This window comes from Eleutherodactylus coqui, chromosome 2, assembly GCF_035609145.1.
Source record: "Eleutherodactylus coqui strain aEleCoq1 chromosome 2, aEleCoq1.hap1, whole genome shotgun sequence".
NCBI classification, from domain to species: domain Eukaryota; kingdom Metazoa; phylum Chordata; class Amphibia; order Anura; family Eleutherodactylidae; genus Eleutherodactylus; species Eleutherodactylus coqui.
Genome location: NC_089838.1, coordinates 341,526,579 through 341,550,908, shown reverse-complemented (window position 1 = coordinate 341,550,908; position 24,330 = coordinate 341,526,579). Strand labels below are relative to the sequence as shown.

Genomic DNA, 24,330 nt, shown 5'->3' with positions numbered 1-24,330 from the left:
TGACATGAACTACATTGGACAGCGCCGTGTAGACTGGAGTGCCAGCAGGGGCCCCACATCCTCCTGATCAGGAGAACCGCCACTTACCACACATTTATGGTGGGACATTCCATATATTATAGTTGTCTCAGCTGGTAACCCCCTCTAGGTTTTACTATGGCCCTTGGAATTGGTTCAGTCTGACCACGTGGCCCTCGGAACAGAAAAAGTTCCTTATCCCACCCTGGTGTAAAGCCATCTGTTGTAGGAAAACGAACTCCCCCATATTACAGGAGCTCAGCTTAACACAAACCAGCCAGCAGAATAGTGAGTGCAGCTCTGGAGAAGGGTGTGTGCTGGTGAGCTCTACTGAGATCCAGAGGGTGTGGTCGCCTAAGGCACAGCTCCAGAGTTTTGGCCCAGCAAGGCGTGCTGTTTCTGGGGCTTCCAACAACAATGGAGCCCCTGACCTCCTCCCTCCGGCTTCGGTTGGGGGGAGGGAGGGTTGAATCCCAGGAGGGAAAGCGAGCTAGTCGGGGCAGCAGCAATGTCACCCCGACTCCCCGGGTGGATACAGAGTCCAGGAGGACAAGATCCCAAGCTAAAGAAAAGCAGGTCAGTGCTAAAAGACAGCCTATCAGTTGGGGCGAATGCCAAAAGGGAGAGTCTGTGGAGGAGCTGGCATCCCGCATCGCCACACATATGCGGGATTATGAAGAGGCTGGGAAAGAGCTGGTGAAACAGCGCAGAGAGCTACAAGCAGCCCGCTGTGACATGGAGCGAGCCTCCCGTGGTAAAAAGGTCGCAATAAGCCAGAAAATTAAAATCTGTGAGGAGGCTATTGAAATGTATGAGGAGGAAAGGGAGAGGATCCTGGAGACCAGCGGTCCCTTCAGGGAAAAGTTGCTAAATGACAGGCGGTTCTCCCAGATGGCAGCCAGGAGCCCTGGCAGCAGAAAAACTGCGTGTAAATACCAACCCAGCAGCACAGAAGAATCTGAAGCTTTGGAGGGGCGGGCGGCATGCTCTGCTGAGCAGCAGTCCTCGCTGCAACCAGGAACGGGCACCAGCATCCCTGCGGAGCAGATCGGCCTGCCCTCATCGTCAGATGACTCGGATGGCAGTGAGTACGGGAGCAGCAGCAGCGGACAGGGGGCGCTGTTGTTGCAGCAGATCATGCTGCAGGAGTCCCCTGCAAGGATGCAGGCTATGCACTTTGGGGATGAACTACCACCGGAAACAGCAGCGGGGGGAAAAAAGGCAAAGAAAAAGAAGAATCAAGCTTACATCCAGGAGAGGTTCGTTTACGTAACCAAGCACCCTGGCCTGATTGCAAAGTCAGGACAGGGGGCTAGCCCTGGGCTCCTAGACCCGGCCTCTGTTGTGAGTCCGGTGCAGGGGACCAGGGAAGAGAGGGTTAATGCGACCCAAAACTCCAAGCCCGCTTGTGCCAGTAGTGGGACTGGAGGAGTTAAGGAGGCAGAAAAGGTTAAAATGAAGGGTCGTGGCCAGACCGGAGGCACTGACGCTGTTAGTCGCAACCCAGTGGGAGGGGGAGGCGATTTAGCGCCAGGTGGCATAAGTAAAGATGGCGGCTTGGCTGTCCCCCCTGTGTCCCTGAAGTGCCTGTCGGGGGCTGAGGGGCCGCAGTGGGTGGTGGTCGGGTCGGCCAATCCTCCCACCCATCCCGTATGTCCCGCTGCAGATCCCAGAGTCGCTGGTGTGGGCGGAGCTTTAACAACAAAAAATCCATCTAAATTGCGCAGGGTGAATACGGTTTTGCAGCCTCTGTCGGCTGCTGAGGTTGGGGACTTGCCCTCTGGGGAAAAATTACCTAAACAGAAGACAGGTCCTGGTCAGGAGAAGGGTGTGAATGTGAGTAGCCCTGTTACCCCCGCGACTGCTGCTGTTGTTTCTGTACCTCCAAATGTCCCCAAACCCCCAGGTTCATTGCCTGCTGATCAAGCAGGTACAGTTTCAGTAGATGGTCGGGGGGTGGGACAGGATCCAGTTGGCCCTCCAGCGGCGACAACATCTGGCAGAAGTTATGCCAGTGTCGCCGCTGGGGGGAGGGGAGAGGCGTCCTCCTTGTCTTCGGGCTCCGGGGACGGTGTCTTACAGCGGCGTCTCCTGGAGGCTTTGAGGAGAGGGGAGAGCTCAATGACTGTAGGAGGTAGAGTTGTGGACTTGTCTCTTTGGGTAGAGAGACATGGACTTGGAGCCTTCCGAGAGCAAAGGGGGGAGACCGTATGGTCCCTGCCGACAACCGGGCAGGACATTGGCCGTAGGAACGTGGCTCGTCTTCAGTGGAGAGGCAGTGATGCATGCCCATCGAGGGGCAAAGTGGTTGAGCTTCTGCTGAGGATGGGTTTTAGGGCGCAGGACATCTATGCCCTTATCCACCCCTACGGCTCGTCTGAGTTCGACATCAGCTTTGCTCGCCCAGAGGGCCTTGAGCTCTTCTGGGGGAACTATGAGCTGATGAAGGACGAGCCCGGCTGGCGTGGTTTTGCTGCGCAAGTGGTAACCCGCCAAACTGGAGTGAAGAGAGTGACCGTTCTGACCCGTAATGAGTCACTCTCTTGTTATGACATCATGACTTGGCTCAGTCGCTACGGTGAGGTAGTGGATATGCCGCAAAAAAACAGAGATGAGCACGGCATCTGGTCCGGAGCCTGGACATTCATGGTAAAACTAAAGCGTTCAGGGAACTCGGTGGCCCACATACCATCCGCGGCTTTCCTCGGTAGGGATCGCATTCTGGCCTTCTACCAGGGGCAACCGAAGCTCTGTCACAAGTGCGGCGACCCCACACATTTGATTGCCGCCTGTAATGTCATCAAGTGCGCTCTGTGTGGCGAGGTAGGTCATCTTGCGGCATCTTGTGCGGAGATTAGGTGTCACCTGTGTGGTGACCTCGGTCACCGATTCAGCCGCTGTCCACGCTCTTTCGCCAATGCGGTCATGGCCCCAACGGAGGAGAGCCATGAGGTTGCCTCTGCAGGGGAAGGGACCAGCAGAGGCGGAGGAGTCCAGGAGCCTGTGAAGAACAAACATGTTGGGGCTGCTGCACTAAGGCGCCAAGAGAAGCGCAGAAAGAACAGAGAACTGGTGGAGACCCAGGTGGCAGGTGGGTCAATGCTGGCACCTGTTCTGGATGCGACTCGTGTGGCTGAGGCTCCAGGGGAGGGCGAGTTGGATGAGGAGGTCAGAAGGATCCAGAGGGAGGAGGCTGCCACTTCTTCAGATTCCTCCCGCTATGAAAGTGTGGATGAGGATGGCAAGGAGTGGCGACAGAAAAAGCGAAAGCAGGGCACCGGGGAAAAAAAGAAAAAAATGCGGGAAAGAAGAACTTCCCCTATACTGGCCCAGGTGCAGGAAGGTAAACCAAACTCGCCTCTTGTTGAGCTCTCCAACAGGTTCCAAGCTCTCTCCTCTTCAGAGGAGGAGGAGGTGGAGGGTGAGGATCCTGGAGCAAGTGTGCGGCCTACAGCGGGCGCCGAGTCTTCCTCTTGTGAGCGTACAGTAACCTCCAAGGGGAGGGCTGGCCCGGGGCCCGGTGACAAGGACGACGAGGTTGAGGAGCCCCTTGCCATGGACCTTTCGGTATCAAAAAAACGTGGCAAGGGGTCTTCCTCAGACCCTGAAGTGAAAAGGGGTGGGAAGAAGAAAGCCATTTAACTCAATCATCAAAGATGGCGGCACCCGCTCCGTTGACTCTGGCATCAATTAACGTTGCCAGCATTAAGTCAGATATGGCGAGATTTGCGGCCTTTGATTTTCTCGGCCGTGTTGAAGCCGACATTTTGTTTTTGCAAGAGACCAGGCTGCCAAATTTAGCAGCTATACATAAAGCAAAGAGGGAGTGGAGGTCCGGACCATCCTACTGGTCTCTTGCGGCCGAGCCATATAGCGGAGTGGCGGTTCTTTTTACCGCAGCGGTTGAATGCCGACGGGTTATTCAGTTAGAAATAGGGAGGTGCCTGATCCTGGATGTTCTCATGAAGGGACAAGAGCTTCGGCTAATCAACATCTACGGTCCCCAAACCAAGCGGGACCGCAAGGATCTCTTTATGAGGATCAAGCCGTACCTTTTTACCAGTCGGCAGGTGATCTTTGGGGGTGACTTTAACGCAGTCACGAGGACCCGTGACAGGGGAGGCTCCCTAGGCAAGCTGACTTATGATAGCGTCGCGCTTAATAGCATAGCTAGCGAAGCTCGCCTGGTGGATGTCCACATCCGGCACACCCCAGGCCACGCGGGTTTCACCTATTATAGAGGCGAGTGCAGGTCTAGAATAGATAGGTTTTATTTGAAGGAGGAAGCCATCTCTTCACCAGTTTCTGCTGTTGAGGTTGAATTCTCCGACCACTGTCTGATTTTGTTTTCCCTGAATGTTGCAGAGACCCCCCGGATGGGTAGAGGCTTATGGAGGCTGAATTCATCACTCCTGGAGGAAGCAGAGATAAGACAGTCCTTTGAGGATTTTCTGCAGAGCCAGGTACCATTACTGGATCTTTGTAGCAGTAAGTCAGAGTGGTGGGAGATGCTCAAGATCAGGGCGGCAAGGTTCTTCCGCCAGCTCTCTAGCCTCAGGAGCCTGAGTAAGTACCGTCTTTATCAGGGCCTGAGGAGGAAACTCGAACATCTCGTCTCGACTGGAGGTAGCCGCGAGGAGATCTCCAGAGTGAAGTCTTTGCTCAAAGGGTGTCAGTATAATAGGCACGCATCTTTGGTTTTTGAGAGGGACTTCGGGAAGTACCACTCGCCCGACCCTTACAGAAACTGCAAGATGTCAGTGAATCGTAAAGTTGTCACTGGACTGATCGACGGTACGGGATCTCTGAACAGGTCCAGATCAGGGATTCTGGAAGTCATCAGATCCTTCTACTCGCACCTTTTGAGAAAGAGGGATCTAGATCGAGATGTGATGTCGGCTTTCCTGGCTGAAGCTGTTCCTGAGCCAGGGGATGACATCTCCCTTAATGTTTTGACAGAGGAGATCAACATAGAGGAAGTTAACCTGGCGATTGATGGGCTTGCGCTCAAAAAATCGCCAGGACCGGATGGCTTAACATCCGAGTATTATAAAACCTTTAAGGACCTCTTGAGTCCCCTCTTGACTGAGGTTTTCAATGAGTGTCTTTCCTCGGACACTCTCCCAAAGTCAATGAGGAGGTCGGCTTTGATCCTTCTGTCAAAGGGTAAAGACTCGAGCCGTATTGAGAACTGGCGTCCCATAGCGCTTCTCAATACGGACAGGAAGGTTCTGGCAAAAGTGCTGTTTAATCGGCTGGTCAAGTTTGCACCCCGGCTCCTCTCGGGCGCCCAGCATTGCTCTGTTCCAGGCCGTAGCACCTTTAGTGCTGTTCTAGGTGTCAGGGAGGCAGTGGAGCAGGGTAGGGCTGGTCACTGGGAGGGGTACCTGCTGTCCTTGGATCAGGCCAAAGCGTTTGATCGGGTTAATCACGAGTACCTCTGGTCTGTTCTTCTGAGATATGGCCTGCCAGTGGGGTTTGTCAATTGGCTCAGGACATTGTACGCGGGGGCTGAGACTTTCCCGCTAGTGAACGGTTGGGTCGGTCACCCATTTGAGGTTGGGTCTGGCGTCCGTCAGGGTTGTCCTCTGAGCCCCTTGCTGTACGTGTTTGCCATTGATCCCTTCCTTAGGAGGATTGATGGTGGGCCTATGGCGGGGGTCGGGATGGATCGGACGGTGCCGGAAGCCACCCTAGGGTGGCAGCGTACGCTGATGACGTCACCGTCTTTGTGTCCTCGAGGGGGGAGGCAGAGTACGTGATGTCAGAGGTGGATCGCTACTCGGAAGCATCCGGGTCCGGCATCAACTGGGATAAGTGCGAAAGTCTCTGGTTAGGAAGGGGAGATCCTACATTTGGTCTCCCGGACACCCTTCCAGTGCCCCAGGACTCGGCTAAAGTTCTCGGCATCAAATTTGGCCGGGGAGATTACCCCATGCAAAATTGGGTGGTCAGGCTCGATGGTGCCACTCAGAAGGTGGCCCAGTGGAAGGGTTGGTCTTTGACCCTTCGGGAAAGGGTTAACCTGATCAAAACATACCTGCTCCCTTTATTCATCTACCTGGGCAGCGTATGCATTTTGCCAGAGCCTCTCTGGACCCGGGTCTACAACCTGTTCTTCCTAATGTTGTGGGGGAACAGGTTGAACCTAATTAGGAGAGATGTCACATACCGCACGAGGAGACTAGGGGGGTTATCTATGGTCAACCCCATGGTGTTTCTCGTAAACACCTTTGTTAAGATCAATATAGGCAACCTCTGGCAAGAGAGGGCTCCTCCGTGGGTATTCTCCTGTTGGGGATGGCTTCGGCCTTTCTTCCAGGAATGGGAGACTGGAGGGCGAGTGAAGGATCTTCGCACGCCGCACGGGCATCTTCCGGCTTACGCTACCGTGGTTCTGAAGATGATACGTCGGTGGGGTCTGGGGATGTGGGAGATCAGAACTCTGTCGAGGAAACTCCTCGATAAGAGGGTTCTGTTGACCCATTTCCAGAAGCCCCTGGCGCTCAAGGACTGCCCAAGTCGGGACCTGGAGGGAGGGTTACGTTTATTGAATTCTGACAGGATCCCCTTGAAGTTTTGGGACTTGACTTGGCGCTGTTTCCACGGGAGACTGTATGTAAGGGGCAACTTGAAGAGCAGGCCTCTGGTGGATAGGGGTTGCCCCCGCCAGGAGTGCAGCGATGTGCTGGAAAGCATGGAGCATTTCCTGCTTCAGTGTCCCTTTAATACAGAGGTATACAATCGGGTGGGAGCCTCCATTGGTTGGCCCAGGTTGGCACGCCTCTCGTATGCGGAATGGGTCTATGGGGCATTCAGGGACCTTGGTGGCAGGGACCGGTGCACTTTATTCTTAGTCAGCCTAGTGGTCAGGTTTCACATTTGGAACGCACGGTGTTTAGTCTCGACGGAAGAGAAAATCCTCCCCGTGGATGAGGTGAATAGGAACATCCTGGGTGACCTGGTGAAGGTGCGCTCTCTGGATTATGAGAGGTTGGGCACGACTAAGGCCTCTCTCCTATGGAGAGGGTTTGTATTTCGTTAGGGACAGTCTTCTTATTGTTAGGGTCTTTGTAGGGACAGAATAGGGAGAGGTAGGGACAGTTTCTCTGAGGGTAAGTTTTAGGGAAGGAGTAGGGACATTGTAGGGACAGATTAACTATAGGGATAGTTTTTCCATTTGGTCGGTGCCCGGCTTATCATATCCAGTCCTTGTGGAGGGCTGAGTGTGACACTAGTAGAGTTTTTGTTTTCGGTCAAAGATGAAGTATGTACGGCTGCAGGTAACTGAACCTTAGGCTTTCGGGTATTAATATGTAGTGTTGGTTTGTAGGTATGTAATATAAGATATGTTATATGTTTTGTTTTGTATATAGGGTTAGGGGTTATAGATAGGTTGGGTGGGGGCTTATTGGGGGGAGGGGGGATTTATGTCTCAGCCGTAGCTTGACACGTCCCGGACAATGAACATTGGGCACGGACTGTTGGTGCGGGCGTGGCCCTCAGGCTGCGGCGGGCAAGGCGTGTAATGCGGTGCAGCTTGGCCCGTCCTGGACAGAAACATTGGGCACGGACTTGGGATGCAGGCGTGGCCCCCAGGCTGCACTGTATGGGTGGAGTGCTGGGTGTGTGGTGGCGGGGAATTAGCTAAGGAATAGTTGGGATAATTGAATTCATTTTAGTTTTGTGTGCATTTATATATTTAAAAAAAAAAAAAAAAAAAATTAAAAAAAAATTATAAAAAAAAAAAAAAAAAAAAATTATACAGAATGATGGTTTAAGTTAAAAAAAAAAGCAGTTATATTGATAAGATTTATTATGTGTTTTTTCCCCCTCATTTATGTGCTGTTTATTTTGGTTTGTTCTTAGCTCATTATAATTTGGACCGAAGCAGGTCTGGATTAGGTCAGACTGGATCCCTCGAGTTAGGTTGTTAAATATAGCTTTATTTTGTCTGCTCCCCCAAACCCTTAGTTTATTATCCCGTTTTTTCGTGTTTTCTTCAGTTGCAGATTCTATAGGTTGTGATGGTTTGGATGGTGTGCAGTGTGTGTGCGGTATTTTTAGCCTGACCAGAAGGACCGTTTAGTTATAATTTAAGGACAAGTTTCGTTGACCGAGAGCCGGACTTTTGTATTTCGTATTAACAATTTGTATTTGGTTATTGTCTCTGTGAGCCGTGAGGCGGGTCTGTTTTGTTGCTGTTATGTTTTTTAATTTTATAATAAAAAAAGATCTACAGGATGTAACTCAGGAGCAGTACAGGATAAGTAATGTATGTACACAGTGACTCCACCAGCAGAATAGTGAGTGCTGCTCTGCAGTATAATACTGGATGTAACTCAGGAGCAGTACAGGATAAGTAATGTATGTACACAGTGACTCCACCAGCAGAATAGTGAGTGCAGCTCTGGAGTATAATACAGGATGTAACTCAGGATCAGTACATGATAAGTAATGTATGTACACAGTGACTCCACCAGCAGAATAGTGAGTGCAGCTCTGGAGGATAATACAGGATGTAACTCAGGATCAGTACAGGATAAGTAATGTATGTACACAGTGACTCCACCAGCAGAATAGTGAGTGCAGCTCTGGAGTATAATACAGGATGTAACTCAGGATCAGTACATGATAAGTAATGTATGTACACAGTGACTCCACCAGCAGAATAGTGAGTGCATCTCTGGAGAAGGTTGGGTGTGTGAGAGCTCTGCAGGATCCAGGGTGTGGTCAGCAGTTAGAGGAATCTTACCCAGCCAAGGTTACAGGTGCTGGGCTTGCTCCAGCCATGGAGTCCCGGACCTCCTCCCTCTGGCTTCGGTCAGGGGGAGGGAGGACTGCACCCCAGGAGGGGAGAACACCTGGTCAGAGTGGCAGCAATGTCACCCTGACTCCCCTGGAGGAGCCCAAGAGGACTCGCAGCCAGAGTAAGAGAGTGGAGGATCATGCTGAAAAACAAAATATGCAGGCAAGTTGGGCCGATCGCAAGGAGGGCGAGTCGGTGACTGATGTGGCAACCCGTATTGCCAAATACATGAAAGACTTTGGGCATGTCGGGAGGCAGCTGACTAAATATAGGCAGGAGCTGCGCATTGCCCGCTATGATGCGGAGCGGGCCAGATCCCGTACCAGAAAACTGGCCATATCACGGCAGATTGAAGCCTGTGAGGACGCCATAGACTTTTATGAGGAGGAGAGGGAAAGGATTCTGGAAAGAAGTGGGCCTTTCAAAGAGAAACTGCTAAATGATGAGAGGTTTAGCAAAATGGCATTGGTGAGCAGCGGTGGCATTAAAGAGCGCTCTGCCAGGCGCTCAAGCAGCAGCACGGGTGAATCTGACGGTGCTCAGGATGGGCGAGCTGCGTGCTCTGGTGAGCAGCAATCTTCGCTGCCAGGTGGGACTACTGGGCCCAGCATCCCAGCTGAACAGGTGAGCCTGCCCCTCACGTCGGGTGAATCTGACCTGGAGGATAGTGATGACAGCTGCAGCAGCAGTGGAGAGGGGGCGCTGATAATGCGTCAGATTCAGCTGCAAGAGTCCCCAGAGAGGCTGCAGTCCTTCCATTTTGGGAATGATTTGCCCCCAGAAACCTCAAGCAAGAAGAAGAGGAAAAAGGAAAAAAAATATATACAAGAAAAATTTGTTTATGTCACCAAGCACTCTGGTTTGGCTGCAAAGTCAGACCAGGGTGGTAACCCTGAGCTCCTAGTCCCGGGCTCTGTGGTGGGTCCGGTGCAGGGGACTGGGGAAGAGAGGGTTAATGCGGCCCAAAACTCCAAGTCCGCTTGTGCCAGTAGTGGGAATGGAGGAATAAAGGAGGTAGAAAAGAGTGTCGGGAAAGCAAAGGGTCGCGGCCAGTCCAGAGGTGCTGGTGCTGTTGGTCATGTCCCAGTGGGAGGGAGGCGTGATCCGGCGCCAGGTCCCACCTGTGGTGGCCTGGCTGTCCCGCCTGTGTCCCTAAAGCGCCTTTCAGGTGCAGAGGGGGCGCAGTGGGTGGTGGCCGGGTCTACCGATCCTCCCACCCATGGTAAATATGCTCCTGTTCCTGGAAGGGAAGTTGAAGGAACTACAACTCCCAGAGTGGCTAAGGTGGGCGGAGCTACAGCAACTAAAGTAAAGAAAAATGTAAAAAGGCCAGACACTGAATCCGCTGAAGTGCATCTCCAACCACCCACTGGAGGTGCCATGGACTTGCCCTCTGGGCAAAAAGGGAAAAAAGAGGGTAAAAATAATAAGGGTCCTGGTCCAGCAGCTAATGGAGAGGCGATTGAGGTAATGGATGTGGCTGTTGGTACCCCTGCTGCCCCTGTCCCTGTTGCCCCTGTTCCTGCAAGGACCCTGGGAACTCCAGGTGTCCCTGGTTCCCCAGTTAGTATGCCATCTTGTGTACAGGTGGGTGGGGCTTCGGAGGGTAGTCAGGGGGTGGGTCAGGATCCAGTCGCCCCTCCAGCGGCGACAACATCTGGTAGAAGTTATGCCAGTGTCGCCGCTGGAGGGAGGGGGGATGCGTCCTCCTCGTCTTTGGGCTCTGGGGACGGCGTTTTGCAACAGCGCCTCCTGGAGGCCTTGAGGAGAGGGGAGAGCTCGATGAATGTAGGGGGCAGAGTTGTGGATTTGTCTCTCTGGGTGGAGAGACACGGTCTTGGTGCCTTCCGAGAACAAAGGGGGGAGACCGTCTGGTCCCTGCCGACAACCGGGCAGGACATTGGCCGTAGGAATGTGGCTCGTCTTCAGTGGAGAGGCAATGACGCGTGCCCATCCAGGAGTAAGGTGGTGGAGCTTCTGCTGAAGATGGGTTTCAGGGCAAATGACATCTATGCCCTGATCCATCCTTACGGCACGTCTGAGTTCGACATCAGCTTTGCTCGCCCGGAGGGCCTGGAGCTCTTCTGGGGGAATTATGAGCTGATGAAGGACGAGCCCGGCTGGCGCGGTTTCGCTGCACAAGTGGTAACCCGCCAGACTGGAGTCAAGAGAGTGACCGTTTTGACTCGTAACGAGTCCCTCTCTTGTTACGATATCATGACTTGGATAAGTCGGTACGGAGAGGTGGTGGATATGCCCAATAAGAACCGGGACGAGCACGGCATCTGGTCCGGAGCCTGGACGTTTATGGTAAAACTTAAGCGTTCAGGGAATTCGGTGGCCCACATACCATCCGCGGCCTTCCTTGGCAGGGATCGTATCTTGGCCTTCTACCAGGGGCAGCCAAAGCTCTGTCACAAGTGCGGCGACCCCACACATTTGAGTGCAGCCTGTAACGTCATCAAGTGCGCTCTGTGTGGCGAGGTAGGTCATCTTGCGGCATCTTGTGCAGAGATTAGGTGTCACCTGTGTGGTGACCTCGGTCACCCATTCAGTCGCTGTCCGCGCTCTTTCGCCAATGCGGTCATGGCCCCAGCGGAGGAGAGCCGTGAGGTTGCTTCTGCAGGGGAGGGGACCAGCAGAGGCGATGGAGCCCAGGAGCTAATGAAGAACAAACATGCTGGGGCAGCCAAGCTAAGGCGCCAAGAGAAGCGCGGAAGGGGCAGGGAGCTGGTGGAAACCCAGGTGGCAGGTGGGTCAATGCTGGCCTCTGCTCCGGACGCAAATCATGTGGCTGAGGCTCCAGGGGACAGGGAGCTGGATGAGGAGGTCAGGAGGATCCAAAGGGAGGAGGCTGCCACTTATTCAGATTCTTCCCACTATGAAAGTGTGGGTGAGGGCAAGGATGAGTGGCAAAAGAAAAAGCGCAAGCAGGGCTCCAAGAAAATGAAAAAAAGGGAAGGGAAATCTTCCCCTGCAACGGGCCAGGTGCAGGAAGGCAATCTAAACTCTCCTCTTGTTGGGCTCTCCAACAGGTACCAGGCTCTCTCGTCCTCGGAGGAGGCAGAGGTATCCAGGACAAGCGTGGGGCCTACAGGGGGTGCTGAGCCTTCCTCTTGTGGGGGTTTGGTGACCTCCAGGGGGGGGGCTGGCCCAGAGCCCAGTGGCAAGGAGGACGAGGTTGAGGAGCCCCTTGCCATGGACCTCTCAGTGTCCAAGAAACGTGGCAAGGGGTCATCCTCAGACCCTGATGAGAAGGGGGGTGGGAAGAAGAAAGCCATCTAACTCGATCACCAATGATGGCGGAACCCACTCCGTTGACGCTGGCATCCATTAATGTTGCCAGCATTAAATCTGATATGGCTAGATTTGCGGCCTTTGATTTTCTCGGCCGCGTTGAAGCCGACATTTTGTTTTTGCAAGAGACCAGGCTGCCAAATCTGGCAGCGGTGCATAAGGCAAGGAGGGAATGGAGGTCTGGTCCATCTTACTGGTCTCTTGCGGCCGAGCCATATAGCGGAGTGGCGGTACTTTTTACCGCAGCGGTTGAATGCCGACGGGTTATCGAGTTAGAAATAGGGAGGTGCCTGATCCTGGATGTTCTCATGAAGGGACAAGAGCTTCGGCTAATCAACATCTACGGTCCCCAAACCAAGCGGGACCGCAAGGATCTCTTTATGAGGATCAAGCCGTACCTTTTTACCAGTCGGCAGGTGATCTTTGGGGGTGACTTTAACGCAGTCACGAGGACCCGTGACAGGGGAGGCTCCCTAGGCAAGCTGACTTATGATAGCGTCGCGCTTAATAGCATAGCTAGCGAAGCTCGCCTGGTGGATGTCCACATCCGGCACACCCCAGGCCACGCGGGTTTCACCTATTATAGAGGCGAGTGCAGGTCTAGAATAGATAGGTTTTATTTGAAGGAGGAAGCCATCTCTTCACCAGTTTCTGTTGTTGAGGTGGAATTCTCCGACCACTGTCTGATTTTGTTTTCCCTGAATGTTGCAGAGACCCCCCGGATGGGTAGAGGCTTATGGAGGCTGAATTCATCACTCCTGGAGGAAGCAGAGATAAGACAGTCCTTTGAGGATTTTCTGCAGAGCCAGGTACCATTACTGGATCTTTGTAGCAGTAAGTCAGAGTGGTGGGAGATGTTCAAGATCAGGGCGGCGAGGTTCTTCCGCCAGCTCTCTAGCCTCAGGAGCCTGAGTAAGTACCGTCTTTATCAGGGCCTGAGGAGGAAACTCGAGCATCTTGTCTCGACTGGAGGTCGCCGCGAGGAGATCTCCAGAGTGAAGTCTTTGCTCAAAGGGTGCCAGTATAATAGGCATGCATCTTTGGTTTTTGAGAGGGACTTCGGGAAGTACCACTCGCCCGACCCTTACAGAAACTGCAAGATGTCAGTGAATCGTAAAGTTGTCACTGGACTGATCGACGGTACGGGATCTCTGAACAGGTCCAGATCAGGGATTCTGGAAGTCATCAGATCCTTCTACTTGCACCTTTTGAGAAAGAGGGATCTAGATCGAGATATGATGTCGGCTTTCCTGGCTGAAGCTGTTCCTGAGCCAGGGGATGACATCTCCCTTAATGTTTTGACAGGGGAGATCAACATAGAGGAAGTTAAACTGGCGATTGATGGGCTTGCGCTCAAAAAATCGCCAGGACCGGATGGCTTAACATCTGAGTACTATAAGACCTTTAAGGACCTCTTGAGTCCCCTCTTGACTGAGGTTTTCAATGAGTGTCTTTCCTCGGACACTCTCCCAAAGTCAATGAGGAGGTCGGCTTTGATCCTTCTGTCAAAGGGTAAAGACTCGAGCCGTATTGAGAACTGGCGTCCCATAGCACTTCTCAACACGGACAGGAAGGTTCTGGCAAAAGTGCTGTTTAATCGGCTGGTCAAGTTTGCACCCCGGCTCCTCTCGGGCGCCCAGCATTGCTCTGTTCCAGGCCGTAGCACCTTTAGTGCTGTTCTAGGTGTCCGGGAGGCAGTGGAGCAGGGTAGGGCTGGTCACTGGGAGGGGTACCTGCTGTCCTTGGATCAGGCCAAAGCGTTTGATCGGGTTAATCACGAGTACCTCTGGTCTGTTCTTCTGAGGTATGGCCTGCCAGTGGGGTTTGTCAATTGGCTCAAGACATTGTACGCGGGGGCTGAGACTTTCCCGCTAGTGAACGGTTGGGTCGGCCACCCATTTGAGGTTGGGTCTGGCGTCCGTCAGGGTTGTCCTCTGAGCCCCTTGCTGTACGTGTTTGCCATTGATCCTTTCCTTAGGATGATTGATGGTGGGCCTATGGCGGGGGTCGGGATGGATCGGGCGGTGCCGGAAGCCACCCTCAGGGTGGCAGCGTACGCTGATGACGTCACCGTCTTTGTGTCCTCAAGGGGGGAGGCAGAGTACGTGATGGCAGAGGTGGATCGCTACTCGGAAGCATCCGGGTCCGGCATGAACTGGGATAAGTGCGAAAGTCTCTGGTTAGGAAGGGGAGATCCTACATTTAGTCTCCCGGACACCCTTCCAGTGCCCCAGGACTCGGCTAAAGTTCTCGGCATCAAATTCGGCCGGGGAGATTACCCCATGCAAAATTGGGTGGTCAGGCTCGATGGTGCCACTCAGAAGGTGGCCCAGTGGAAGGGTTGGTCTTTGACCCTTCGGGAAAGGGTTAACCTGATCAAAACATACCTGCTCCCTTTATTCATCTACCTGGGCAGCGTATGCATTTTGCCAGAGCCTCTCTGGACCCGGGTCTACAACCTGTTCTTCCTAATGTTGTGGGGGAACAGGTTGAACCTAATTAGGAGAGATGTCACATATCGCACGAGGAGACTAGGGGGGTTATCTATGGTCAACCCCGTGGTGTTTCTCGTAAACACCTTTGTTAAGATCAATATAGGCAACCTCTGGCAAGAGAGGGCTCCTCCGTGGGTATTCTCCTGTTGGGGATGGCTTCGACCTTTCTTCCAGGAATGGGAGACAGGAGGGCGAGTGAAGGATCTTCGCACGCCGCACGGGCATCTTCCAGCTTACGCTACCGTGGTTCTGAAGATGATACGTCGGTGGGGTCTGGGGATGTGGGAGATCAGAACTCTGTCGAGGAAACTCCTCGATAAGAGGGTTCTGTTGACCCATTTCCAGAAGCCCCTGGCGCTCAAGGACTGCCCAAGTCGGGACCTGGAGGGAGGGTTACGTTTATTGAATTCTGACAGGATCCCCTTGAAGTTTTGGGACTTGACTTGGCGCTGTTTCCACGGGAGACTGTATGTAAGGGGCAACTTGAAGAGCAGGCCTCTGGTGGATAGGGGTTGCCCCCGCCAGGAGTGCAGCAACGTACTGGAAAGCATGGAGCATTTCCTGCTTCAGTGTCCCTTTAATACAGAGGTGTACAAACGGGTGGGAGCCTCCATTGGTTGGCCCAGGTTGGCACGCCTCTCGTATGCGGAATGGGTCTATGGGGTATTCGGGGACCTTGGTGGCAGGGACCGGTGCACTTTATTCTTAGTCAGCCTAGTAGTCAGGTTTCACATTTGGAACGCACGGTGTTTAGTTTCGACGGAAGAGAAAATCCTCCCCGTGGATGAGGTGAATAGAAACATCCTGGGTGACCTGGTGAAGGTGCGCTCTCTGGATTATGAGAGGTTGGGCACGACTAAGGCCTCTCTCCTATGGAGAGGGTTTGTATTTCGTTAGGGACAGTCTTCTTATTGTTAGGGTCTTTGTAGGGACAGAATAGGGAGAGGTAGGGACAGTTTCTCTGGGGGTAAGTTTTAGGGAAGGAGTAGGGACATTGTAGGGACAGATTAACTATAGGGATAGTTTTTCTCTATTTGGTCGGTGCCCGGCTTATCATATCCAGTCCTGGTGGAGGGCTGAGTGTGACACTAGTAGAGTTTTTGTTTTCGGTCAAAGATAAAGTATGTACGGCTGCAGGTAACTGAACCTTAGGCTTTCGGGTATTAATGTGTAGTGTTGGTTTATAGTGGTGTAATATAAGATATGTTATATGTTTTGTTTTGTATATAGGGCTAGGGGTTATAGATAGGTTGGGTGGGGGTTTATTGGGGGGAGGGGGGGGGGGATTTATGCCTCAGCCGTAGCTTGACACGTCCCGGACAATGAACACTGGGCACGGACTGTTGGTGCGGGCGTGGCCCTCAGGCTGCGGCGGGCAGGGTGTGTGTATGCGGTGCAGCTCGGCTCGTCCTGGACATAGACATTGAGCACGGACTTGGGATGCAGGCGTGGCTCCCGTGGCTGCACCGTAGGGGGTTGTTTGGGGTGTGTGGTGGTTTGGTCTGGATATAGGGTTAGTTTAGGATTATGTAAGGTTTTATTCTTTAGGTGGCGGGCATTAAAAAAAAAAAAAAAAAAAAAAAAAAATTGAAAAAAATAAAAAAAAAAAAAAAAAAAAAAAGGTATTGGGTTGTTCTTATTATTGTTATTATTACTTTTGTTGTTGTTTGCATTATTATTATATCATTGCTTCGGTTATTAGTTAAGTTTTCTTTCTTCTTTCTTGGGATTTCAGGCTGGATCCTGTGAGTTATGGTTGTTTTCTTACATGTGGGTTTATTGTTATATGTAGTATGTAGTGTATATGTATTGGTGAGGATGAGTGAGTGTAGTTTGGAGTGCAGGTTGGTGTAGTGTGCGGTGTATTGTTTGGACCAGATGGACCTTTTGCTTTTGTTACTTTGTCCTGAAGTAAGGCAAAGTACAGTTAATATAAGTGATGATTTGGTTTTGTTTTATGTTTGTCTTATGCCAAGTGAGCGATATTTATGTTCTGTTTATTGTTATGTTTTTCACTTTTATAATAAAAGATCTACAGGATGTAACTCAGGAGCAGTACAGGATAAGTAATGTATGTACACAGTGACTCCACCAGCAGAATAGTGAGTGCAGCTCTGCAGTATAATACAGTATGTAACTCAGGAGCAGTACAGGATAAGTAATGTATGTACACTGTGACTCCACCAGCAGAATAGTGAGCACAGCTCTGCAGGATAATACAGGATGTAACTCAGGAGCAGTACAGGATAAGTAATGTATGTACACAGTGACTCCACCAGCAGAATAGTGAGTGCAGCTCTGGAGTATAATACAGGATGTAACTCAGGAGCAGTACAGGGTAAGTAATGTATGTACACAGTGACTCCACCAGCAGAATAGTGAGTGCAGCTCTGCAGTATAATACAGGATGTAACTCAGAATCAGTACAGGATAAGTAATGTATGTACACAGTGACTCCACCAGCAGAATAGTGAGTGCAGCTCTGGAGTATAATACAGGATGTAACTCAGGGTCAGTACAGGATAAGTAATGTATGTACACAGTGACTCCACCAGCAGAATAGTGAGTGCAGCTCTGGAGTATAATACAGGATGTAACTGAGAATCAGTACAGGATAAGTAATGTATGTACACAGTGACTCCACCAGCAGAATAGTGAGTGCAGCTCTGGAGTATAATACAGGATGGAACTCAGGATCAGTACAGGGGAAGTAATGTATGTACACAGTGACCCTACCAGCAGAATAGTGAGTACAGCTCTGGAGTATAATACAGGATGTAACTCAGGAGCAGTACTGGATAAGTAATGTATGTACACAGTGACTCCACCAGCAGAATAGTGATTGCAGCTCTGGAGTATAACAGAGGCTAATGCCGGCTGCACACGTCCGGGTTGGATTCCGCATGCAGGAGCCTGCAGCACAATCTGACCCTATGCTCAGCCAGCATCCGAGCGTACTTGCTTTTCATCTTTAGCCAGCTGTACTGCGTTTGCTCCGCACGGCGAGCCGTTGGAGAAGCGCAGTGCAGTTTTTTTTGTTTTTTTTTAAAACCCCGGCTTTCCCCACGTAGTTGCTAGATGATGACGCGGGATCCGCCACCTTTCTGCAATGTCATTGTGGAAGGGCCAAAGGTCGGACGGCTTCCATTTACTTCAATGAAAGCCGTCCGTGCGGAATCCGCACAGAAATAGAGCGTGCTCCGATTTCTCCTCCGCAAGTGGAAAATAGCACTTGATTTCCACCCGTGGGCAGGAAAACGCGTTTTGCCATAGCATGCTATGGTCGGTATCCGGAGGCGGATGCCCGCTCTGGATTCCACAATGCACCTGTGCCCGTGTGCAGTCGGCCGTATACTCTGTGCCAGTGATATCGCTGCCATTCTCAGTGCGCAGGCATGCATCACTAGGCGCCAGTCGATGCTGCCACGCTACTGTGCGAAATGTACAAGGTAAAACGTGTAAACCGCTAGCGTTTTAGGCAGACAGTTATGTTTTAAAAATCGTATGCGCGGTAAATGTTTGGATGCGCTTGGATCCATTTTTAGAATTAACAAAGGGATGCCTTCTTCACTGTAAGTTTTGGGGGTTTTTTTGTAATAAAGTTTTGTAATTCGTTTTTCAGTCCACACAATAAAATGCACACAAACGTCCTTTAGGCTGAAGGTGGTGAAATCTGCGCGGTCTGTGATTGACGCACTGCAGCCTAATAGACCGTTACACGCTGTTTTTCTCCGTTTCACGGAGGACTGTACGACAGCGGGCGCCTGCATCGCACAGCTGGGCCAGGCTTTGATATAGCAGTCGGCAGGGGACGACTCCCTGCGGGGTGACCTGCGAGACCTAATCCGTCGCAGTGACCCCCCCGGTCGTCCGCCACCTCTGCTCTGCCCGCCCCTCGCTGCTCTCCCCATTCACTGCGTTATTTGCACATCTGCTGCAGACGGCGTCCTGGGAGCGGGATGGACGCGGTGCGCTGATATCTGGCGTGACGCAGGCAGCAGGGCGTGGATATTTATAACTCTCGGGAAGGGCAGACAAGACGTGCCAAGTATGAGCACACGCCGCTCCCAGCTGTCACAACACGCTGCTCGCCCCGGGCGCCACACAAGTCCGACCGTGCCCTTCACAGCGCCCAGGTCGGGCCCTCTAATCACCTTTATGGCTCCTGCTGCCGTCACCTCATGTTTTATGGCCGTTATTGTTAGCAAAAATGGCGCAATAGGTGAGGCGCCGACAGAGATAAGTTTAGTCAGCTGTATGTGTGCGCCATTCTGTGACCTAAAGAGATAAATATGGCGCATCCGTAGAAGCGCCCAGCCGTCGCCCTTTGCATGTTTTAGGGCTCCTTCACGCAGGCGTAAATACGTATTATGCGCAGATGTTTTCCTTGCGCACGGAATCCGCAGCGAACAGAACCCGTTGCTTTCAATATGTTCATTCACCGCAAACCGCAGCATTGTGGGGCAGTAGATTACAGACGTGAATGAGCGGCGCCGAAACAGCGAATACATATGAAACACTGGGACCATGAAGACGCGCAAAACATCTGCACTGATCAGGCCTTCATTCAGACCGCGAGAATCATCTGCAATAACCACACCGGGCTGCGGCCATGCTCCACAGTGTCTGCGGGACTCCAACTCCCAGCATGGACAGCTGGTAAGGGCTGCTGGGAGTTGTAGTCCGACAGCCGCTGTTTTAGGTCTCCACACCACTAATAGGGTAGTTATGGGAAGTAGTTGCCCGTAGCAACCCATCCCTCACTGCTGCTTTCAGCTGTTGCTCGTGGCAACCAATCAGATCCCCGCTTACATTCCTTAGCCCGCCCTCACAAAAATTCAAGCCGGGATCTCATTGGCTGCACACCTGCGCTAGAGCGAGGAGAGCCTGATTGGCTGCTGCTGGTAACACATCCCTGGTGCGGCGGTCGCTGCCGGATCATCGGCTCCGGGCGCGGAGGAACGGACAGCCTGAGAACAATAGCCGCCCTCCTCCCTGCCAGGCCCGGCCCCGTCCCGCCCTCCTGGCAGACGGCTGCGCTCGGTGTCTGAGGCTTCCTGTGAGCGGCGGTGAGCGGCCGATGATGGAGTGAGGGAGCCGGAGAGCCGCCATGTGTGAGTACCGCCGTACCTGGGGCCGCTGACGTCATGTTTTACCTGACGCCACGGGACATAATCACCTGATAACGGGGGCAGCAGCTGTGACATCACAATATACCTGTACAGCACTGATGTCATCACTGGGACATAATCACCTGATAACGGGGGCAGCAGCTGTGACATCACTGTAATCACCTGATAACGGGGGCAGCAGCTGTGACATCACTGTAATCACCTGATAACGGGGGGCAGCAGCTGTGACATCACTGTAATCACCTGATAACGGGGGCAGCAGCTGTGACATCACTGTAATCACCTGATAACGGGGGGCAGCAGCTGTGACATCACTGTAATCACCTGATAACGGGGGGCAGCAGCTGTGACATCACTGTAATCACCTGATAACGGGGGGCAGCAGCTGTGACATCACTGTAGTCACCTGATAACGGGGGCAGCAGCTGTGACATCACTGTAGTCACGTGATAACGGGGGCAGCAGCTGTGACATCACTGTAATCACGTGATAACGGGGGCAGGAGGGATGACATCACAATATACCTGTACAGCACTGATGTCATCACCTGGACATAATCACCTGATAACGGGGGCAGCAGCTGTGACATCACTGTAATCACCTGATAACGGGGGGGGGCTGCAGTGGGTGACATCACTGTAATCGCCTGATAACGGGGGCAGCAGCTATGACATCACTGTAATCACCTGATAACGGGGGGGGGGGGGGGCTGCAGTGGGTGACATCACTGTAATCGCCTGATGACGGGGGCAGGAGGGATGACATCACGATATACCTGTACAGCACTGATGTCATCACTGGGACATAATCACCTGATAACGGGGGCAGCAGCTATGACATCACTGTAATCACCTGATAACGGGGGCAGCAGCTGTGACATCAGTGTAATCGCCTGATAACGGGGGCAGCAGCGGTGACATCAGTGTAATCGCCTGATAACGGGGGCAGCAGCGGTGACATCACTGTAATCACCTGATAATGGGGGCAGCAGCTGTGACATCACTGTAATCGCCTGATAACGGGGGCAGCAGCTGTGACATCACTGTAATCGCCTGATAACGGGGGCAGCAGCTGTGACATCACTGTAATCGCCTGATAACGGGGGCAGGAGGAATGACATCACAATATACCTGTACAGCACTGATGTCATCACTGGGATATAATCACCTGATAATGGGGGCAGCAGCTGTGACATCACTGTAATCACCTGATAATGGGGGCAGCGGTGACATCACTAATTCCCTAATAACGGGGGCAGCAGCTATGACATCACTGTAATCACCCGATAACGGGGGCAGCAGCTGTGACATCACTGTAATCACCTGATTATGGGGGGCAGCAGCTATGACATCACTGTAATCACCCGATAACGGGGGCAGCAGCTGTGACATCACTGTAATCACCTGATTATGGGGGGGCAGCGGTGACATCACTAATTCCCTAATAATGGGGGCAGCAGCGGTGACATCATTCAGGGTCTTCCTGTTTCCCAGCAGGTGGTCTGTGGAGAGTTTCCTGTACAATATAAGCAATAGGAGACGCCTTTCCTGCCTCCACATAACCCCCTCCCTGTATATATCACATGCCGGCCTCTCCACGCTGTATATTCGAGACCGTCCTCCCCTCTCTGTATACGGTTTGTTCCCTTTGTATATTCGAGGTCGGCCTCCTCTATACAATGTCTCCTCTCTCTGGATATTAGAGGCCGACTTCCCATCTCTGTATACTGTCCCTTTCTTCTGTATATTAGAGGCCGACCTCCCCCCTCTGTATACTGTCTCCTCTCTGTATATTAGAGGCCGACCTCCCCCCTCTGTATACTGTCTCCTCTCTGTATATTAGAGGCCGACCTCCCCCCTCTGTATACTGTCTCCTCTCTGTATATTAGAGGCCGACCTCCCCCCTCTGTATACTGTCTCCTCTCTGTATATTAGAGGCCGACCTCCCCCCTCTGTATACTGTCTCCTCTCTGTATATTAGAGGCCGACCTCCCCCCTCTGTATACTGTCTCCTCTCTGTATATTAGAGGTCGGCCTCCTCTATACAATGTCTCCTCTCTCTGGATATTAGAGGCCGACTTCCCATCTCTGTATACTGTCCCTTTCTTCTGTATATTAGAGGCCGGCCTCCTTTCTCTGTTTACTGTCTCCTCTCTGTATATTAGATGCCGGCCTCCCCCCTCTGTATATTAGAGGCCGACCTCCCCCCTTCTGTATACTGTCTCTTTCTGTATATTAGAGACCGGCCTCCTCTGTATAATGTGTCCTTTTGTGTATGTTAGAGACCGGCCTCCTCTTTGTATACGGCCCCCCCCCCCCCTCTGTATACTGTCTCCTCTCTGTATATTGCAGACCGGCCTCCTCTGTCTGTATACTGTGTCTTTTGGTGTATATTAGAGACCGGCCTCCTCTCTCTGTATACAGCCTCCCCCCTCAGTATACTGTCTTCTCTCTGCCGGACTCCCCCCCCCCCCCCCCCCCCCCCCCTCCCCTCTGTGCGCCTCAGAGGCCGGCCTCCCTCTCCCCCCCCCCCCTCTGTGCGCCTCAGAGGCCGGCCTCCCTCTCCCCCCCCCCCCTCTGTGCGCCTCAGAGGCCGGCCTCCCTCTCCCCCCCCCCCCCCTCTGTGCGCCTCAGAGGCCGGCCTCCCTCTCCCCCTCTGTGCGCCTCAGAGGCCTCCCTCTCCCCCCCCACCCCTCTGTGCGCCTCAGAGGCCGGCCTCCCTCTCCCCCTCTGTGCGCCTCAGAGGCCTCCCTCTCCCCCCCCACCCCTCTGTGCGCCTCAGAGGCCGGCCTCCCTCTCCCCCTCTGTGCGCCTCAGAGGCCTCCCTCCCCCTGTGCGCAGTCAGGAAATAGCTGCACATCCTGTTGCCTCCCGATATATCCTCGCCCTGTGGGGGGAGGGGCTGTGTGCTCCCCAGAGAGGAGTACGTATTCCGGCGGCACGTTTGTGTTTTGCGTCCTCCTGATTATCCGCTCGTCTCGCCATCTACTCTGCCATTTATAATCGTCTCTTCTCTTTCAGGTTCCTCCGTGACTCTGTCTGCCGCCCTCTGATCGCACCGCCGCCATGTCCATCACCGATGCTCTGCCTCCTCCCCTCCCCCTTTCACAGAAGCCTGTGCGTATCATAAAAGCCAGACCTCCAAATCGGCCTCCACCTCACCTGCCTCCAAAGCCTCCTCAGAAGCCTCTGCCATGCCCGCAGCATACCCCTCTGCCGCCTGCTGCCCAGCCCGAGCCCCCAGAACCCACCGCTGAAGCCGCTACCTCTGGCGTATGTGTGAAGAAGATCGCCGGCCTCTTCCAGAAGGATCCAGGTGGGGGCGGCAGTGATGACCCTCCGCCGCGGGTACCACCAAAACCGAAGGAGGAGAAGGTGGCACCGGGGAGCAAGGAGGCGGCGCCGGGCACCGACCTACGGTCAGACGTGGAGAAGGACGATGAGCAGAGCTGTCCTCCGCGTGAGTATCTCAGCGGGCGCGCTGTCATGCGTGGCACTGCCACCTTTATTTTACGGCTGCACTTGTGTTGTAATGGAATTGGCGCGGTCAGAGATATCAGAAACGCCGCGTTCTCGGAGTCTTTCCTTTGTTCTTTGCAGAGGACAGAAGGCACCGGGATTCCCGTTCCTCGCCAGCAGAGCGACCAGCATTACCTCGTCGCGTCTCCTGCTGCTGGCATGTCATGCAGGGCACCTTGTACTGCAGCGCAGGGACCGGGCATTGCCGACAATGGCGCGTCTGATAGTCTTTAATTTTTACCTTATTTAGGGCAGAATGTTGCTGCTGGCTGATGCGGGCACCTGTGCACGGCTATAGTGTTGGCCAATGATCTATGTGATGCCACTGCAGGCGCGTTCGATGGTACAGCTGAGATCGTCTGCCCTCTCTTCAAGTACCTGGATTTAGTAGTGCTGTGATGCCATGCGGTTCCCTGGCACTGATGTCACCTATCACTTAACTTGGTGGCTTCATGTTGGCACGGAGGTCGCCCTCCTCATGTCTCTGTGCCGTAATGTTGGCATGGAGGTTACCGGTCGCCCTCCTCGTGTCTCTGTGGCGTCATGTTGCCACGGAGGTTACCGGTCGCCCTCCTCGTGTCTCTGTGGCGTCATGTTGGCACGGAGGTCACCGGTCGCCCTCCTCGTGTCTCTGTGGCGTCATGTTGGCACGGAGGTCACCGGTCGCCCTCCTCGTGTCTCTGTGGCGTCATGTTGGCACGGAGGTTACCGGTCGCCCTCCTCGTGTCTCTGTGGCGTCATGTTGGCACGGAGGTCACCGGTCGCCCTCCTCGTGTCTCTGTGGCGTCATGTTGGCACGGAGGTCACCGGTCGCCCTCCTCGTGTCTCTGTGGCGTCATGTTGGCACGGAGGTCACCGGTCGCCCTCCTCGTGTCTCTGTGGCGTCATGTTGGCACGGAGGTCACCGGTCGCCCTCCTCGTGTCTCTGTGGCGTCATGTTGGCACGGAGGTTACCGGTCGCCCTCCTCGTGTCTCTGTGGCGTCATGTTGGCACGGAGGTCACCGGTCGCCCTCCTCGTGTCTCTGTGGCGTCATGTTGGCACGGAGGTCACCGGTCGCCC

At 53.3% G+C, this 24,330-nt stretch overlaps 2 protein-coding genes across 4 annotated transcripts in view; both read left to right on the top strand.

The window, feature by feature from the left end:
* The first annotated feature begins 435 nt into the window (after positions 1–435).
* Positions 436–4,416, top strand: LOC136610494 (uncharacterized). Its single transcript, XM_066589726.1, has 2 exons — positions 436–1,277; positions 4,384–4,416. Exons 1-2 carry the CDS (start codon positions 436–438, stop codon positions 4,400–4,402), a joined length of 861 nt encoding a protein of 286 aa, XP_066445823.1. The 3' UTR covers positions 4,403–4,416.
* LOC136613065 (rho guanine nucleotide exchange factor 15-like) overlaps positions 468–24,330 on the top strand; it is a 40,337-nt gene continuing 16,474 nt past the window's right edge. The window contains exons 1-2 of one of the 3 annotated variants that reach the window (XM_066593897.1): positions 468–594; positions 22,772–23,210. In XM_066593897.1, the coding sequence (XP_066449994.1) occupies positions 22,817–23,210 (394 nt within the window). In that variant the 5' untranslated portion in view covers positions 468–594; positions 22,772–22,816. Of the gene's footprint in view, positions 595–12,791; positions 12,934–19,291; positions 19,734–22,771; positions 23,211–24,330 lie in introns of those variants that run through there. The other 2 variants (XM_066593896.1, XM_066593895.1) reach the window with 2 other exon arrangements.

What these genes read in the sequence shown, in the direction of transcription:
- LOC136610494 (XM_066589726.1), top strand. Translation starts at nt 436, where the DNA reads ATGGAGCCCCTGACCTCCTCCCTCCGGCTTCGGTTGGGGGGAGGGAGG.